The sequence below is a fragment of the Pseudorasbora parva genome, chromosome 3 (genome assembly GCF_024679245.1).
Source record: "Pseudorasbora parva isolate DD20220531a chromosome 3, ASM2467924v1, whole genome shotgun sequence".
In the NCBI taxonomy this organism is placed as follows: Eukaryota; Metazoa; Chordata; class Actinopteri; order Cypriniformes; family Gobionidae; genus Pseudorasbora; species Pseudorasbora parva.
Window position 1 is genome coordinate 29585616 of NC_090174.1, and position 18704 is coordinate 29604319.

Consider the following 18704-nt stretch of genomic DNA (forward strand, 5'->3'; position numbering starts at 1 on the left):
AATTGTTCATGCATCTAGTGAAGACAAAACAAAGATCAGAATAGATTTTTTTTTTTTTTAAAGATGTTGTTTGACATTGTTGACACTCAATTTTGTTTTCCATGTTATGCTGTTTTTGCTGTAGCTTATCACCTTGTCTGTTCGTTCATTTGCCTTGGAAAACTGAGTAAAAATAGTATAATTGTTTTAAATGTGCTACAAGTTACATATTTCTTAACACATTAATTCATCTTCAGAGTGAAAATCAGCAACTGAATTACTTTTCCACTGATCACATTTTTTCGTTAAATATCAAGTGAATTTTGTTTTGTTGGAAATTGAAAAACGTTCAAATAGTAAAAAACATCAACACATGGTTGATTTGCAGTAATTATTTGTAGGGCAGGTTGTGTTAACCGCTGCTTTACCTCTGTCACAGAATGTCATATACAGAATGAAGTGTGTCCAAAGGTTGACTGTAAAGCTGAGGTTTCCAATAAAAGATAAGGTAACATTAGAATATTGACAGTAGATTAATATTTGATTTTTTCTTCGTCTCCCTCGATGCACTTAACCCTCTGAGACCCAAATATTGATGTAAAAAAAATCTAATAATTTCTTGAAAAGAAAAGAAAAATGTTGTAAAAACATATTTATTCAAATATTATCTTGCAACCTTCATTTACCCATTCTATGTGGTGTGCAAGTGTTCTTAGTTACTGATTATAAAAACCATGGTGCATGTTCCTACACATCCAGGACATCCTGCATTCTGTTCTTTTCCATTGTGCTCCAGCTGTTTTTGAACACAAGAATGTGTCTTGTGAAAATGTCTCTAATGAACGTTAAACCAGCCTAAACGCACTTCTAAAAGTCGCCATAAAATCTAAATTGACTAAATTGATCTTATTTTTAATCGGAATATTGCAGTATTTATTATAAATGATTTATCAATGCAAATATATATATTTATCAAATATATTAATATAATTATAAAGTATATTCTATATTTTTAAAAAAGTATTTGCCCTTGTAAACTTTCATAAAAAATGAAATAAAATAAAAACTTCCCCTTTGCAACGACATCTTTTCTAGGGGTGTAATCACTTATGTGCATCCAGTGTGCAGAACGATGCCTTTGAAGCAACACAGAGTCACACCTATGCAGTAGTTTGAGCATTTTATTTTAACCGTTTTAAATTTCAGTGTGCTGAACGATTCATAGTGCTCTATTCTCCTTATGCAAAACCATAGACCTTTTAAGCCCCTTTCACACTGCACGTCGGACCAGCAATATTCCCGGAGCATTGCCGGGTCACCTTCTGTGTGAAAGCAACCACGTCTCGGGATTGATTACCAAATTAAACCAGGGTCGGGGACCTAGTAACAACCTAGTAACAAGCGCTGTGTGAACAAAAGCCAAAACTAATGCCGCAACGTGTACGTAGTTATTGTGCGACTCCTAGAAATTGTTTTTTTCAATAATACAACCCTGCAGTGCCAGAAGAGCTAGTCGGTGTTTTAAACGAACAGACACTAAAATTAAACAAGCAGAAATGTGCGCAAACTGGACACAAGTCGAGACCACGGAGCTCCTTACTATCCACGCTGAAGCTGAGATCGCTCGCCATTATACGTCACATCAGGATGTCACATGTCAGCTCGTTCCGGGAATGTTACGGGTTGTGTGTGAAAGCGCACATATTACGGTATTTTGTTGGCAGTGTGAATGGGCCACATCTAGCGGCCCGGGAACAAATGCAGAGTCGCATTACCCGTGTATTTGCCGGAATCGCAGTGTGAAAGGGGCTTTATTTACTGAATCACAAAATAAGTCAAAGAAGACTCAATTCAGTGGCCTATGTGTGCGCTGTTAGAGATGAGTGTGTGCTGCTTTTTGCAAGGGTTTAAACACAAGCAAATGATAAACTTTCGGGAAGTTCCGGATCGGGTTCCATCGACTGTCTCAAGTCTTTCACAAGCTCTAAAAGGTAATTTAAAAAAGAAATTACATTTTGGTGATAATACATAGACTGAAATTGTGTGAATATGTGCAGTGTTAAAACAAATGTTCCTCTTAAATATATAAATAGCCTACAGTTATCATATTTAACATGTGGCATCAATGTATTGTATCGTTAGACATTAGATTGATGTATTAATCTATACTGATGTATTGTTACACCCCTAATCTTCTCTATGATGACATTATGTCATGGAGGGCGGGTGCAACCTGTCAGCATTAGATCACAGCAATAGCAAACCAAAACAATCCAATAATTTCCCAATGGACAGTATTAATTCCTGACCTAGGTTTCACTCGAATATGTCACAATATGCCATAGTATGTTGGTATAGGGGTAATGGTATAATATAATTATTTACTATATTGTGCAGTCATAGAAAATGGTTCATAGATTCATACCATTCGGCACTTATGCCGAGTTCACACTGCCCAATTTTAGCCCTGATTTTGACCCGCCGACAAATTTTTCGAAATCACAGACAAATGCCCGAAATCATAGGCGAATTAGTGCTCGTTCACTGAGTGACAATCATGCAGTGTGAATTATCTAAGACGCAATCTAAGAGAATTGCAAACCAGTCACTGGTGCCTGTGAGGTTTTTGGCATGCTAAATATCTGGACTAAATAATGAAATTCTAAATCCTGCCATGTAAAATGTGTTCTGACTGAAAATTAAACCGGTGATGACCTACAGCCAATGACAGAGTGAGATACAGGGCAGCAGGAAGTTTGGGAGGAGTTTTTAATGGGTATTTTATCTTTTGTTTAATGGGTATGTTATCTTCGCTATCAAAATCCAGTGTTCTGTATTTTGCGTACGTGAGTTTTTGTTGGAGATGGCTATAAAAAAAAAAAAATTTTTTGTACTGTGCTAATTAATTGAGACTTCTTAAAGCTCTTACAGGTTGTTGGCCTTGTTTGTTTCGTTGCTTCTATTGCTCTCCCCTTTTTTGTAAGTCGCTTGGGATAAAAGCGTCTGCTAAATGATTAAAAAAAAAAATGTAAATTTATTTTTACAATTATATCATGTATTAGCAAAATCATTTATTTACCTCAAACTCTCTTTGCAGAAGTCATAGTTTGTGCACCGGAGAGAGTTGTCAGTGATTCTTCCTATTGTACTCAAATTTAATCATTCTTGGATAATGTGTTTGTAAAAGTTCCAGCCAAAAATTTGAAGATTGCGAGTTGCTGTTGTATAGTTTTTACCAAAATTCAGTAAAACATTGGGTTTAATTAGGCTTTAAAGAGCAATTGCAGTTTTGCTTCAGTGTCAAAGTAACTCTTTGAAGTTTAAAGTAGAATTGGTCAAAGAGGAAGTCAATCTCTTCATCTGCTTTGTGTAAATCTGTGCATTCCCACGATCATACAGTCATACAGCACAGGAATGCGTAATATCTTGCCTTTAACGTCAGGCCTTGAATCTTCAAGTAGGACATTAACAGAAGCTTCTCTATGCCAGTGTTATTTTAGTATATACTGTTATATTATGTAAAACAGTATATGAATAATACTTTGCATAAACTAAATCAGATTTGTTTTTCTATTATTTTCATGTTAGTTTAAGGTTCAGGGTTTTTTTTTATTATTATTATAGTTTTTAATATATCTATCTAATTTATTTCTGTATGGTACTTACATTTTTAGTACTTCAAATAAAAAAACATTCAGTTAGTTGTCAAACAACACTTTCATTTTCATTTAAAGTTGAAATGAAAAATGTATATTTTATTATATATCAGTTTTATTTTAATTAAATTTCAGTTTTCCTTGTGCTACAAGTTACATCTTTCTACAGCTACAAACCTGAAGTGCTTAGAGTTGGGTTAAAGGGTCATAGTTTATAATGAAGTAACCCCTTTGGCTGTAAAGAAAAGCTTTGTGAGACTTCCATGTAAAGTATCTTTAGATGGAATGTAAAGTGATTTTGAACTAGGGGTGTGATGGTGTACAAAACTGATGGTTCAGTATGCACCTCAGTTTGAAGTCACGTTCGGTACAGCAGGGGACAGAACTAAATATAAAATAGCTTCTTTCTTTCTTTCTTTCTTTCTTTCTTTCTTTCTTTCTTTCTTTCTTTCTTTCTTTCTTTCTTTCTTTCTTTCTTTCTTTCTTTCTTTCTTTCTTTCTTTCTTTCTTTCGTTTTATTATACAGTGGTTTACTGAACAAAATGGTGTCTGTCCTTAAATGAATTCAATTATAACTAAGTTTCTTAAAGATAATGCTGTAAACTACATTACTATAATAGGCTAACTACAGAGCCCAAACTATTAGCCTAAATTCAGTTGCTATTTATTTTTAGATATAATAATCAGCACTTGAATAATGCATTGTATGCAAACATGTACTCTTAACATAAGGCAGTTTTTGCAATCTAAATCTAATAATACTTTTTTTTTTTTTACTCCAGGTTATTGTTGATATCATTTATAGCCTACACAGTGACTATCATTTTCATGACAGATTAATTTAAACATACATTAAATAATCAAAACATCAGTAACAGCTTATGTAGAATATAGGAGGAATGACTTCTGAGGTAAATGCTGCATGACATTGTTTACAAGGGGTTTTATTGACGTCTTTCCGCCATTAATACTCTGATTGAGGAATTACAAGATAGTGCTTTTCAGTAAGTTGTAATAAATCCTCAACATACCTTCAGCTGTTAATTCATGCTTATTCTTTCACTAGGAAGAGATGATCGCGTTCACTTGCACGCTGCACTGCAGCTTGACTTGACGTGCCTATACAGTGAACTGCTATATCACATTAAAGAGTGTCAAAACAATGAAAGTGTGGATTTTGTGATCAAATTGACGGAATATTTAATATGTTTGTGTGGGAACTCAGTTCTGCATGTAAAACAAGCCTACTGTTAACTGTTAAAAATTGCGGTACACTTGTGCGCCGTGCCGGAAGCCCTATACCGAAACCGTTCAATTTAAATACGCGTGCCATTACACCTCTATTTTGAACTGAGCCCTGAATGGCAGAAATGGGCTTTTATTGTGACCCATGTGTCAGTTTGTCGAAGAAACAAGTACTTCCTCCTCCTGCCCTTCAACCTACAGAGTTAATGATCGATCCTTTGTCCCCCTTGTGCTTGCTATATGTCTTTCATGTATTGGACTCTTTCTCTGCCATTTTTATTTTTGTTTTGACCTAAATTATCACCGTCCCCACATTTGTTCTCCACGTCTCTGTGGCAGAGGTTCTGACTTTTTTTTTTTGGTCCCATCTGGCAGCTGCTCAGCTTGTTTGTGTTGGCTGAGCTCTGCTTGTTCCAGTGCTTTGCTTCTCTTTCGTGGAACAGATCGACGAGGAGGAGGGGCTCCGGTCCCTCTGTCCGTGCCAGCAACCATGATAAAGAACCTTGGGCCATTAGCACACTGGCTCCCTATCCAAACCAAAGGAAAAAGACTTCTCTACTGACTGCAGCCCTGCACTTAGTCTAATGTTAATCTAAAAGAGACCTTGTAATGGTGCACTAGGCTGTGGCTATGTTCACATTAGAGACTTAAATATTTTGTTGGTTTGATAATTTTGGTGTATACATTTATCTACATTTGTAATCAGGGTAAACTGATGTGGCTCCCTGCCTGTTTACAAATGCCTAGGGATGCAAACAGGTTTTTTTAAGGGGCAAACCTGATTTTAACAAACAGTTATTGGCCAATACCGATATTTGTTTTTTTTAATACTTTTTTGACATTTGCACTCTTGTTTTAAAAGTTGTCATTAATATAGTGTTTTAAAAAAGCAAAGATAAAAAGATAAAACATCGATGAACTTATTATTCAACCTACTATTGCTGCATTATCACATAATTTAGAAAGAAAATAGACTGGATCCATGTAACATTCAGCAGGCATTCACATAAATACAGCAGAACAAAGTTACAAACATATATAAACAGTGCTTTCCAGGTACAGAAATAAAGTGAACAAATGTTAAATAACACTGCATATTCTGTACTGTAAAAATTAAATATTAAAGTAAAAATTAAAATATTACAATAAATTATTGAAATATTTAATTATCGCTAAATTCTACTGTAGATTTAGGTTTATTTCACAATTGCTTTGTTAAACTGAACTTTCATATTCATGTGTTGCCATGACAACCTTCGAGTTTCTGTGTGTGTTTATGATGTGTATTATGATGATAGATTTTGTGGAATGAAACCGTAAAATGCTCATGAAGTGACTGCAGATGAGGTTCATCTGTTCATTTCCTCATATATTGAAAAAAAAACTGCACGTTTCAGTGTGTGTGTGTTTGTCTGAGGTAAATAAAACCATGCGTCTGCACCATTCATTCATGCAGAGACACAGAAACATGCAAGATTCATATTTAAAAAGTAAAAAGTCTTTTTGCAGCTTAATATTCACAGACACTAGTCTATATAGCGATTTGGTTTGCATGTACTGAATTTTTTTTTTTTTCCCGTTTGAAAATGCGTTTTCCACATTACGGAAATTAACCCTCATGAAAGTTACTTAGTTATTTAGTAGTGAGCTATTATTTTTATTTATCTTTTTTTTTGTATTTTATTTGATTAACTTTAAATTGCAGACAGCAGCACAGCAGGAATATTACATTATAATCTTGGATTATGCAACAGACATACAGAATAGCTCCTTCATGAAGTTAATTAATATACCGTAGTTTTGTTTGTGTCTGCATTCTTCATGCTATAGCAGATATATGCAGATGGTTGTAACTTGATCAAAAATTGAAATCTCTATCTGCCAATATATCGGTACATCTCCACAAATACAATAACGCCACCTGCTTTGCACATGTTGTTAACCTTAAAAGGGTCATGAATTGTGAAATCAAATTTCCCTTGAGCTTTTGATATATAACAAGCCTAGAAAACGATCGATCTCAGAACATGCCTTGATGTCATCGTGTAGTGAAACACCACCTCAACAGAAAAACAACACCTGATTATGTAGCCCCACCCACCGACTTGTACCTGACGTGACATACGCCTACATAGAGCTAAACCGGAACGAACTTCTAAGCAATAAACATATAGCATAAGCTTTATTCTGATTCCAATATTACGAATGCATAAACTTAATTTTTAAGGAATATCCAGCTCACGTGGGGAAGACATTGCACGTTTGTTTATTCATTTGACCACGGATTCGTTTTTAAACAAAATACTGGATTTTGCGGACATTTACATTTACATTTACATTTAATCATTTAGCAGACGCTTTTATCCAAAGCGACTTACAAAAAAAGGGTAGAGCAATAGAAGCAACGAAACAAACAAAGCCAACAACCTGTAAGAGCTGTAAGAAATCTCAATTAATTAGCAGAGTACACAACTGTTTTTTTTTTTTTTTTTTTTTTTTTTTTTTTTTATAGCCAGCTACAACAAATACTCACGTACGGAAAATACAGAACACTGGATTTGGATAGCTAAGATAACAACCCATTAGGACTAAGGCTGATGCCCCAACTGTTGTCGTTAATGCGGATTCAGTGGCCCAATGGGTTGGTTTTGTATGGCATTCTAGCTAAACGCGCAGCAATAGCCATCGACAGCAAAAACTCACGTACGCAAAATACAGAACACTGGGTTTTGGTAGCTATGATAACTATGTAACATACCCGCCTGAAGGCACAAATCCGGATGAGAGACGTAGATATGATCAGTAAGTGCTATTCTGTATTGGTCAAGTGCAATAGGAAAAGTGCAATTGGAAAAGATGTGTCTTAAGATGTTTTTTAAAAATGGCTACAGACTCGGCAGCACGAATTGAGATCGGCAGGTCATTCCACCAGGTGGGAACGGTCCAGGAAAATGTCCGTGAGAGCGATTTCATGCCTCTTTGGGAAGGAACCACGAGGCGCCGCTCATTCGCAGAACGCAAGCTTCTGGAGGGTGTGTAAGTCTGAACAATTGAGTTTAGGTATAATGGTGCAGAACCAGTGGTTGTTTTGTAGGCGAGAACTAGAGCCTTGAATTTGATGCGAGCAGCCATTGGCAACCAGTGCAGTTTGATGAAGAGAGGCGTAACATGCGTTCTCTTCGGCTCATTAAAGACCACTCTCGCCGCTGCATTCTGGATCAGCTGCAAGGGTTTGATAGTGCATGCTGGAAGCCCAGCCAGAAGAGCATTACAATAATCCAGTCTGGAGAGAACAAGAGCTTGAACCAGGAGTTGTGCAGCCTGTTCTGATAGGAAGGGTCTAATCTTTCTAATGTTGTATAAAGCAAATCTGCAGGACCGGGCTGTTGCAGTAATGTGGTCAGTGAAGTTTAACTGGTCATCAATCACAACTCCAAGGTTCCTGGCTGTCCTTGATGGAGTTATGGTCGATGAACCAAGCTGAATGGAGAAATTTTGATGAAGTGCTGGGTTGGTTGAGAAAACAAGTAATTCTGTCTTTGCAAGATTGAGTTTAAGATGATGCTCTTTCATCCAGTCAGAAATGTCTGTCAGACAGGCAGCGATACGAACACTGACTGTAGGATCATCTGGTTGAAATGAGAAGTAGAGTTGAGTGTCATCAGCATAGCAGTGATAGGAAAAGCCATGTTTCTGAATGACGGAACCTAATGATGACATGTAGATGGAGAAGAGAAGTGGTCCAAGGACTGAGCCCTGGGGAACCCCAGTAGCTAGATGATGTGACTTAGACACTACACCTCTCCATGACACCCTGTAGGACCTACCAGAGAGGTAAGACCTGAACCACTGGAGGGCAGTTCCTGAGATACCCATCGTCTTAAGTGTTGACAGGAGGATCTGGTGGTTAACTGTGTCAAAAGCAGCAGACAGATCCAGCAGAATGAGCACTGAGGATTTGGAAGCTGCTTTTGCCAGTCTCAGTGCCTCAGTTACCGAGAGCAAGGCAGTCTCAGTCGAATGGCCGCTTTTGAAGCCGGATTGGTTGTTGTCTAGGAGGTTGTCCCTTTCAAGAAACATAGAGAGTTGATTGAACACAACTCGCTCAAGGGTCTTTGCAATGAAAGGCAGAAGGGATACCGGTCGGTAGTTTTCTAAAAGTGCTGGATTCAGAGAGGGTTTCTTAAGCAGTGGGGTTACCCGAGCCTGCTTAAATGCTGTGGGAAAGGTTCCCGTATGAAGAGAAGTGTTGACAATGTGAGTGAGTGCAGGAGTGATTGAAGAAGAAATGGCCTGAAGGAGGTGAGTGGGTATAGGATCAAGTGGACAGGTAGTAGGGTGATTGGAAAGGATGAGTTTAGAAATATCTGCCTCGGAGAGCGGAGAGAAGGATGGAAGCGTGTTCGTGTTAGTTGTTGAGATGTGCTTGTCAGTTTGTGATGAGGAGAACTGTTTGCTGATGAGGGATGTTTTGTTTGTAAAAAATGATGCAAAGTCATCAGCTGTAAGAGTTGATGAAGGAGGGGGAGGAGGAGGACAAAGGAGAGAGGAGAATGTTTTAAAGAGTTTGCGAGAGTCAGAGCATTTGTTGATTTTGTTGTGGTAGTATGTTGTTTTAGCAGTGGAGACATTTGTAGAGAAAGAAGAGAGAAGTGACTGATACAAGGTAAGGTCAGTATAGTTTTTAGATTTCCGCCATTTCCTCTCTGCCGCCCTGAGTCCAGAGCGATGTTCACGGAGAACATCAGACAGCCAGGGGGCAGATGGGGTGGGGCGGGCTGGTCTGGATGAGAGGGGGCAAAAACTGTCTAAGGAGGATGTTAGAGTGGAGCAAAGAGTGTTGGTAGCACTGTTAGTGTCCAGTGCTGAGAACTGAGCAGGTGGAGGGAGTGAAGATGATACCATAGTGGATAGGCGAGAGGGAGAGAGGGAGCGTAGATTACGCCGAAAGGTGATCTGTGTTGGAGTGCGTGTTGTATCAGGAGTCAGTATGAGGTTAAGAGTGATGAGAAAGTGGTCTGAGGTGTGTAATGGAGTAACTAAAGTGTTGTCCGTGGAGCAGTTGCGTGTGTATACAAGGTCTAATTGGTTACCTGATCTGTGAGTAGCCGTAGTAGATACTAACTTAAGGTCAAATGAAGTCAGTAGAGTGCTGAAGTCTGCAGCTAGGTGTTTATCAAGATGGATGTTGAAGTCACCAAGCAGAATCAGTGGAGTGCCATCCTCAGGGAAGTTAGAAAGTAACACATCCAACTCCTCCACAAAGTTACCGAGGTGACCTGGAGGACGATAGACCACTACCACATGGATTTTAACAGGGTGAGTAACAGTGATTGAGTGCGATTCAAATGAACTGGCCGGTAGAGATGGTAATGGATCAAATTTCCAATCATTTGAGATAAGCAAACCAGTACCCCCACCCCTCCCAATAGGCCGAGGAGTGTGTGAAAAAGTTAAATTGGTTGAAAGGGCTGCAGGAGTGGCAGTGTCCTCTGGTTTGATCCAGGTCTCAGTTAGGGCCATGAGGCTGAGCTGAGAATGAGTCCCAATAGATGAAATGAAGTCTGCTTTGTTTACAGCCGACTGGCAATTCCAGAGACCAATTGGAATAGAGAGTAAAGTAGCAGAGGATGTTAGGATATAGCGCAAATTATTAGGATTGCGGCGTCTCATGCGTACAGCGCGTGAATTACGAGTGCTAGTAGCTATAGTTGAGATTTGGAAGCACATGGTGAATACAGATTAGAGAAAAGGCCAGATCGGAATTAGAAAAGAGCCGAACACAAATAATGAAAGGAAGATGATACTCAAGTGGCTTGTCGAGGTCCTTGCTCGAGAGGAGGATGAGATTACATGAGTGAATAAAGCAATACACTAATGTGAGTAAAACATGTTTTTTTTTAAATGTGATAGTAGTGCATTGTTAGAGATTGTTGGCCGTTTATGTGTATGTGTCTAATAGAACATACCATAGCGTGCTGTCAAGGGCTGAAGAATCCTTTATTTGTGGTGGTGTTGGTTCATTGCGAATCGGAATCAGACTTGGACATGTATAGGCCAGGGTTCGCAAAGCCCAATGTCCCAGGGCTATGTGTTTTCCAGACGGATTACCAAAACATAAGCCCGGCTTACCGACGTGCTTAAATAGTGAAATAACATTCCTTTCTTGATGTCTTTTGTTCACTCTCTTGACTTTTTCTTTATTTGAAGGAAAACTAAAATTGCGGAAGTCTTGATCATGCTGGCTGCAACGTACTTGTGTGAGATGAATGGTTCGCGCTAATCCGCCAATTCGGCAGGCCAAGTAAAAAAAAACAACATTCCAATCAATCACGGGTGGATGCAAGAGAAATCGATGTGTGTGTTTGATAAAAAACGTTTTGCACGCCCTGTGGGCATTTCATTCCGGTTGCTGTTTTCCTACATGCTTTCAAAACAATTCCCACATGTACTGATGAGGAAGTTGAAGCTCATTAAATTTGCAAATTTATCCAATCCTATTTGGGGCGTTTACTTCCAAGTCTCCAGGGCGTGCTGCACTGGAGACTTGGAAGTAAACGCCCCAAATAGGATTGGATAAATTTGCAAATTTAATGAGCTTCAACTTCCTCATCAGTACATGTGGGAATTGTTTTGAAAGCAAAAAAAACGAGCAAAAAAAGCAAAAAAAACGAGCATTTAGGAGAGAGCCTCAAAACCAGTGTAAAAGATAGCATATTACTTAATCATTATAATGTTTTGTAAGTAAAAACCACGTGAATGTCATAAGTTGACATCAGACAACAGTATAACTTTTTTTTAAAGCCAGTTCATGACACCCTTTAATAACAAGATCTCATGATTGGAAGGCTGCCAAGTAAGCTAAAAATCTAGCCTGACGTGGTCATACTCAATTCTAGTCAGAATATGAGTCTGAAACTGCTCCATTGGGCTGTGATTATGGGGCGTGTTTCAACCGAACCAGGAAAGACATCAATTGGATAGACCTACAACCAATCAGAGCAACGAAGCGACGCACTGTCAAATGTCAACAGAGCTCAACTCCACTGTGTTGCCAAATGCCAACGCATTTTTTCCCGTGGGTTGTTTTCTATGTCCGTGGATTGAAGTGACTATTATGTGATATCGACCCATGAGTTCGAATTTTCGCAGGCAACCTTGCCAAAATAACACATTTTACCCCCCAAACACCATTTTCCCCCCAGAGAATCCCCCGAGAAGCTATTGTTTAGGGCTAGTAGTTGGTTTTGTTGTAAAAACTTGGCAACCCTGTCTGCACGTGCGCTGAAATCAGGCTGGAATACACGATCTTTGCCGGTGTTTAAAAAAAAAAAAAATTTATTTAATGATACACAGAGTACTTACCCAACATGATGATCATTTCTGAGAGAAATTGTGAAGGTGAATACATATACAAACAAGCTCTCCGTTTAGGATTCAAACAAATATAATCCAAGCCCCTTGGATGACGTGCATGATTACGTTACTGTTTATCATCTGTCCGTCATCGTCTAAAGCCCGCCCTGATGATTTCATTGGTCCGAACAGTTTCTGTGCGGAGATAATTACTCCTCTATGGAGCAAGGCCAGACCGAACTGCCCAACCTAAAAAAATTGTGGGAGGGGCTAAGTTTGGCTGGCATCCAGGCTACAAAAAATCCAAACCTTATTTACTAATACTGCTCAATTTATTTATTTATTTATTTATTTATTTATTTATTGGTGGTGGTGGTGGTGGTGGTGGTTGAGATTCCCCCTTCTATATGTAAAGGGCTTTGAGTGCCTAGAAAAGCACTATATAAATGTAATGAATTATTATTATTATTATTATTATTATTATTATTATTATTATACTTTATTGACGTATAATGTGCTCTGCAATGCTGGATGCATATGACTCGAGTTAATTTTGTAGTCTTCATGGTTAGTTAAATGTTATGTGATGTCACTCCCCTTAGTTATAAAAAGAAAAAGAATCAGTTAGTTCAAATAAATGTTGTTCTTTTGAAACTAAGCAGAAAATATCTGCTGCAAATGCGACCGTGTTCCCTTCTGTCCCAAACACACATGCATATGACATGTTGTATATAAGTATAGTTCACATGATAATGTAACATTAAAGTTAAGCGTCTACTTTTAATCAATTAAACAGGCCTTTGAAGCTTGGGCAAAAAGCTACTCATGCTGAATGAAAGACACAGTGCATTGTTCTGATCAAAATGGACATGATTACATGAAAAATGTTACGCCAGTGTGTTGGACTCAGTAGACAGCGTAAGCTGGAGACAGCGAATTAGGAAACAACAACTATTTGATTAGATAACTTTTTTTAAATACTGTATCCTAAATTGTGGATAATTAAACTATATATCATATGCTTAAGTGCATTTCTGGAGTGTTAACAATTAAAAGAAAAAACAACAAGAACTTTACAGAACCGAAAACTGGGACCCTTAAACCTTGATATGAGCCGAACCGTGGGTTCTGTGAACCGTGCCACCCCTAGAATATATCGTTTTAATGTATTATTGATCAAATAAATGCAGCCTTGGTAAGCATGAGACCTATTTAAAAAAACTAAAAATCTTATCGTAAAGTTTTTAACTGTTATATGGCAATAACCTGTATTTATTGCTTCTCATCCAGTGTTCGAAGTGGGCTGGTACACACCAGTATGGAAAACCATATATAACTGTATATTTTATTCTGTACCGTTTTTTCATTCTCTTGCAAACCAGCACTTCTTTTTCCCCCACAATGATAATATGTATGACACCAAATGCAAAGTATCCAGTTCTGAAAAATCTGATCCATGGCATACGTTTATGGATGTTTATGAACACTGGGCCATGTGCTTTCATGGAAACAGAGGGGGAGGAATGGTATTTTATTTCTGCATTCTGTCATTATGAGAAAGATGCTCTTTAAACTCTCCCTTTACACAGCGTAAAACATTGGGTTCATTGTGTTTTGTATGTGTGGATGGTGTTTCCTCAGTGTGTTCATCTGAGTACCACCTACATGTCTTTGTTCGGATTGGCTGGCCGTTGCTCTGTTTAGCTTTTCTCCCTGTTGATCATTTGCTGCTTCTCTGTAAAAAAAATTCTCCTTGCTCTTTTCTTTTTCTTTGTGACATATATATATCCTGTTGTTCATCACGTATGTTAACGATTTAAGGGCTTGTGAATCGAAATCAAATCGAATTGGAACATCTGAATCTATACCCAGCCCTAGTTGTTCATCACATGTTAACATAATTGTATGTTTAGCATCCATTTAGGCCTCCTTTGAAATTCAGTTCCAGAAATAGTTGTCAATCATGCATATTTACCCTTATACCTACATTCTGTGTTTGTCATATGCATTAGATCTTAAGAGCTGTGTGCTTATCGCACGGAAGATCAGATAAGATTTCGAAAGGCAAAAAAATTGAGCACAAAGTTGTTTCTAAATATGTCTAAGCTAAGCTCAAAAAAGTGGTTTTGTTCTTGTACTTGTCAAAGGGAAAATAAATTAAACTGTCTGGATTACCTCACATGGTGAAACTGAAGCTCCACCATTCATATATATTTTTTTTTTTTTACTTTATGCTTGTCTAGTTTTTTAAGAAATGGCAATGTTAGAAAAGCAGGCATAAAAGGGATGTCACGAGTGAATGTGGATTAATTTTATTTATTTATTTTTTGGGGGGGAGGAAAAAGTAGAGACCGGGATAGGTCATAAGTAACCAGACAGGAGTTTTATCTGATTCGGTCCAGAGCAGGGATAATTTAGAGCATGCCATTCAGTTTGCTTTCTGGCTCTAATTTGATGTGACATCCGTTTTGTGGTCTCTGTCACAATGGCAAACAGTGAGATGTAGAAATCTCTTGGGTCCTCCCAAAATCATGGCAAAGTTTTTCAAAGAAATTCTTGCTTTATTTCCAGTTTATTTTACATAAAGGTTCGTTCTAACAGCAAGTTGCTAATAATTTTAAGAAACTTAATTTAGCAATAGTGCAAGCTGTGCAACAAAGAACTTAATAAATGTAACTTAAAATATTCTCTTTGATTAAATATTTTTTAGCTCATGTTTCATTCATGTTTCATTCATTCATGAAACATTCATGTTTCATTTAAGTTGTACATATAAAGCAAGCTATGATATTGGCCAAGCAGCTTCACAGTGTTAAACAGGACAATATTGCAACAAAATTTTATTTGGCTGTTTAGTCGTTCTGGAGAAAATTGTTATCAGCTTATTTCAATTCATCATATGGCGACAAAGTTGGCAGATCAGTATTATGCTTTATACAATTAATTAAGACCTAATAAATATATTTTATTTGGATATTTAGTTGAATAACTTTTACTTATAAATTTTAGTGTTCCCATACATAATCATTCCTTTACCTCATAGCTTGGCTGACACAATTTAACGTGAACTTCTGTTTTCTTGTGATGGGAACCTGGTCACAGGTCTGTGCTCTTGAAAAGGTCAGCTGTCTAAATGCTTCTGTTATTGTGGTTCTTTTCCTTTTAAAGCAGATAACGCGACCTTCACAGGAAGACAAGGCCGACGACAAAAACGAAGAGGAGAAATCAGAGAAATCAGAGAAGAAAGAGGACGAGGAGAAGAAGGAAGAGGAGGAGAAAGATGAAAAAGAGGAATCCAAGTAAGTACCATAGTTGGTTCCCCTTTTTTCCTTTTCACCTCAATTCATCCTTTTGCCCCCAACTCCACTGTGAAAACTCAGACCACATACCCACTGAAAGTTTAGGAGTGACAACAGAACTGTTATCCGTCTGTTAGTATCCAATGTTTGGATAAAATATTGAAAATGTTGCTCTTTATATCAGAAAGAACTTGCTCAAGCCACCCAAATGATAAATATCAGATGCATGTTTCCGTTTCATGATTTATTGCCATCTCACTTAGTGTGCAATCTTGTGAAGTAGGTGAGATGATCTATTTTCTGTGAGGTGAGACTTATTGTGACAGAAGCTTAGGATTAACTTCATTAACTCTTTCGCTTTGGAGGAGACCTTGCTTTACTTGGGATCTGTTACTTAACTACTAGGAATTCAACAAAAATTGAAAAAACTGTGATTTTTTTTTAACTTTTCTATGAATACACAAAATGATACAGGGGTTGCTTTGTTGGCTGGGTGTGCTTCCGTAATGGAAACTCTGTACTGAAATTCATAAGACTAATATATCTCAGCAGATGAGAAATTTGTCTGCATTTACAACTCTGAGCTCTGCTTGCTCTTGATCGTCTAAATAGATGTAATTAAATTTGAGTTCATTGCGGAGGGAGAGCCTTTATTCCCTGTCTTTGCCTCTGCAGGGACATCAGTAAAGATAAAGAGAAGTGTGAGGGAGAGGAGGAAGAGGGTAAGGAGCAGAGCACGCCACGCGGGCGAAAGACTGCCAACAGTCAGGGCCGACGCAAGGGCCGCATCACCACTCGCTCCATGGCCAATAATGAAGCTGCATCTGTGGTGGCTGAAGAACCACCTCCACCGCCACCTGAACAAGGTAATCTGCACAAATGTTATATGCTCTGTCTGTTATATGCATTGTCAACTACATCTTATTTTTGAGACAACCATCATTTGGTTTTTATGCCTTGCAATTTTAAACAGATGTGCTGCTTAATATTTTTGTAGAAATCGATGATACACTTTTTCCTGGATTGTTTAATGGAAAGAAATGTCAAAAGAATAGCATTTATTTCAATTAGAAGTCTTTTGTAACAATATATACTAGGGATGTCACAATACTCAATATAATATTGAACCGTTCGGTACGGCTTTCACGGTTCAATACACGCTGGTGAATTGTTTTTTTTTTCCGGTTTTGCATTTAATTAATTATTTCCATTTCCCTCCGTTTGAAATATTCCTCTCAGTTTATTTCAGCTCTTTTTGAGCGTGCCTCTCAGTCTACGTGCTGATTTGAGCAAATATCCAATCATATGCACTAAAGTTAAGGGGTGTTTACCTGCGTTTTAAAGCCTTGCCGGTTAAACATTTTCATTCAAGTGCATGCACTGTTTTGCATTGAGCACGCGCACTAAACGCCTGTCACACGTGATTACTAGACAGTCTTACTGCGCTAATACTGTCAAATACACACAAGGTTAACATATAAACACAGTCGGTTATGTCTAAAGTGAAAGTAAAATCGCGTGCGTCTATATATGAGATGTGAGCAGGTCTTCAATTGACAGCAGCAGCCTAGTGAACCGCTTGTCCTTAAAGGGAAAGTTCACCTCTAAAATGATGTTAATAAAAAAAACACCTTTAATACAGTAGCTATTAATAAATATTGAAGACTATGTAGTTTTAACTGTACATCTCTGAGCTGCCACTGTAAATCTTTATATATATATTTATTTTATACAATACACTGGGAATGTGTACCAAAGGTTTTTTAAGTAAAGTTTTAAGTAAGTTTAAGTGAGGGTTTTCAAGTCTTTTAAGTAAAATAAAGAAAGATTATTGCAATAAAAGCATTTTCTCCTTAAATTTTTTCTGTTCCTGTCACCTAAGAATAGAATAGCAAAAAAAAAAAAACCAAAATGAAAAACCGTGGTTAAAAACCGAGGTATGTATTGAACCGTGGACTAACTGTATTGTTGCATCCCTAATATATACAGTTGTAATTATTCAACCCCTTTGACCTGCAAGACATTTTGCTGCAGAGAACATTTTATGAAAACAATTCAACAAAGGCTTCAGTAAACTATTATAGAAAGTATATTTATACACGTGAGTGATTCTGAGAAAGTTAATACAAATTTAAAATGCTCTAAAAATGAATGTACAAAATGATTCAACCACTAAAAAAATCTAATTTTGTACAGAATAATTTATTCTTTATAGCTTCCAATAAACACTGCCCGTATAAGTGCTTAGAAACTTCTGCCACCTATCTACTACAATATTGGGTTAATTGCAAAAAAAATGTTTTTCATGGGAACAGTAAAATGTGGTGAAAAGTAAAAAATCGTAACTACTGACCTAACTGGCTGCAGAAGAAAAAAAAACGTATATATTTTATGTATTTTTTAATCTTAACTTATTGTTGAGATTTTTGTAAATCATGTATGCACCATTGTTTAGAAGTTAGGATGTGACTGTCATGTAACTAGGTTAACATTATTGTAATAAACTACAAAAGGTAGGTAAAAAACAAACAAACATCCAAACTGATTTACATGCAAATTTTGTAGGAAAACCTGAGAATTAGTGATCTGTCCAAACTAATCTGCTTATGATGAATCTGACCTCCTGATACTATGGCAAGTACACACACAAGCACAAATGAGCGCAAGTCCTGATGGTTTATTCTGTTTGTTGCTTAGTTCTGCCAGAGCCAACACCCTCTTCTAAACCTGAGCCAGTGCAGAAACCAGCTCGAGAGTCTGCGAAACCCTCTCCCACAGCCAGCGCAGACACACGAGGTAAGCGATATGTTTCTCACATATTTGCCCTCTTTTTTTTTCCAAATAGGTTTTCACATCCACACACTTACTTTACTCTCTCACCTCTCAGAAAGGTGTGTCTGTGTGGTGCTGTGATATCTGTCTGCTGGTTGTGCGGTCAGTCTGTAAAGTGTGTGTGAGATCCGTTCCTCGGTGACCTCATTACAAAGCCTGAAAGTCACCTAGTTTGCTGCTTTCTCTGACCACAGCCAGGTGTACTTGTGTGCATGTGGGATTTGTTTCAAATGCTGTTGTGATAGAAGGGCTGTCAGACAGAAACACTGAAGGTTTGATCATTGAGCCTCACAAAACAGCAGCTCTTAAGCATTATTTTACTTCGGTTCTTTCGCGG

The 18704-nt window shown here is 37.6% G+C and overlaps 1 protein-coding gene across 11 annotated transcripts in view; it reads left to right on the top strand.

Moving 5' to 3' along the window:
• ncor1 (nuclear receptor corepressor 1) overlaps positions 1–18704 on the top strand; it is a 131081-nt gene that overhangs the window by 61047 nt on the left and 51330 nt on the right. For 9 of the 11 annotated variants that reach the window (XM_067438344.1, XM_067438346.1, XM_067438351.1 and 6 more), the window contains 3 exons: positions 15405–15535; positions 16211–16401; positions 18233–18331. In XM_067438344.1, coding sequence (XP_067294445.1) covers positions 15405–15535; positions 16211–16401; positions 18233–18331 — 421 coding nt within the window. The remainder of the gene's footprint in view (positions 1–15404; positions 15536–16210; positions 16402–18232; positions 18332–18704) is intronic. The other 2 variants (XM_067438345.1, XM_067438354.1) reach the window with 1 other exon arrangement.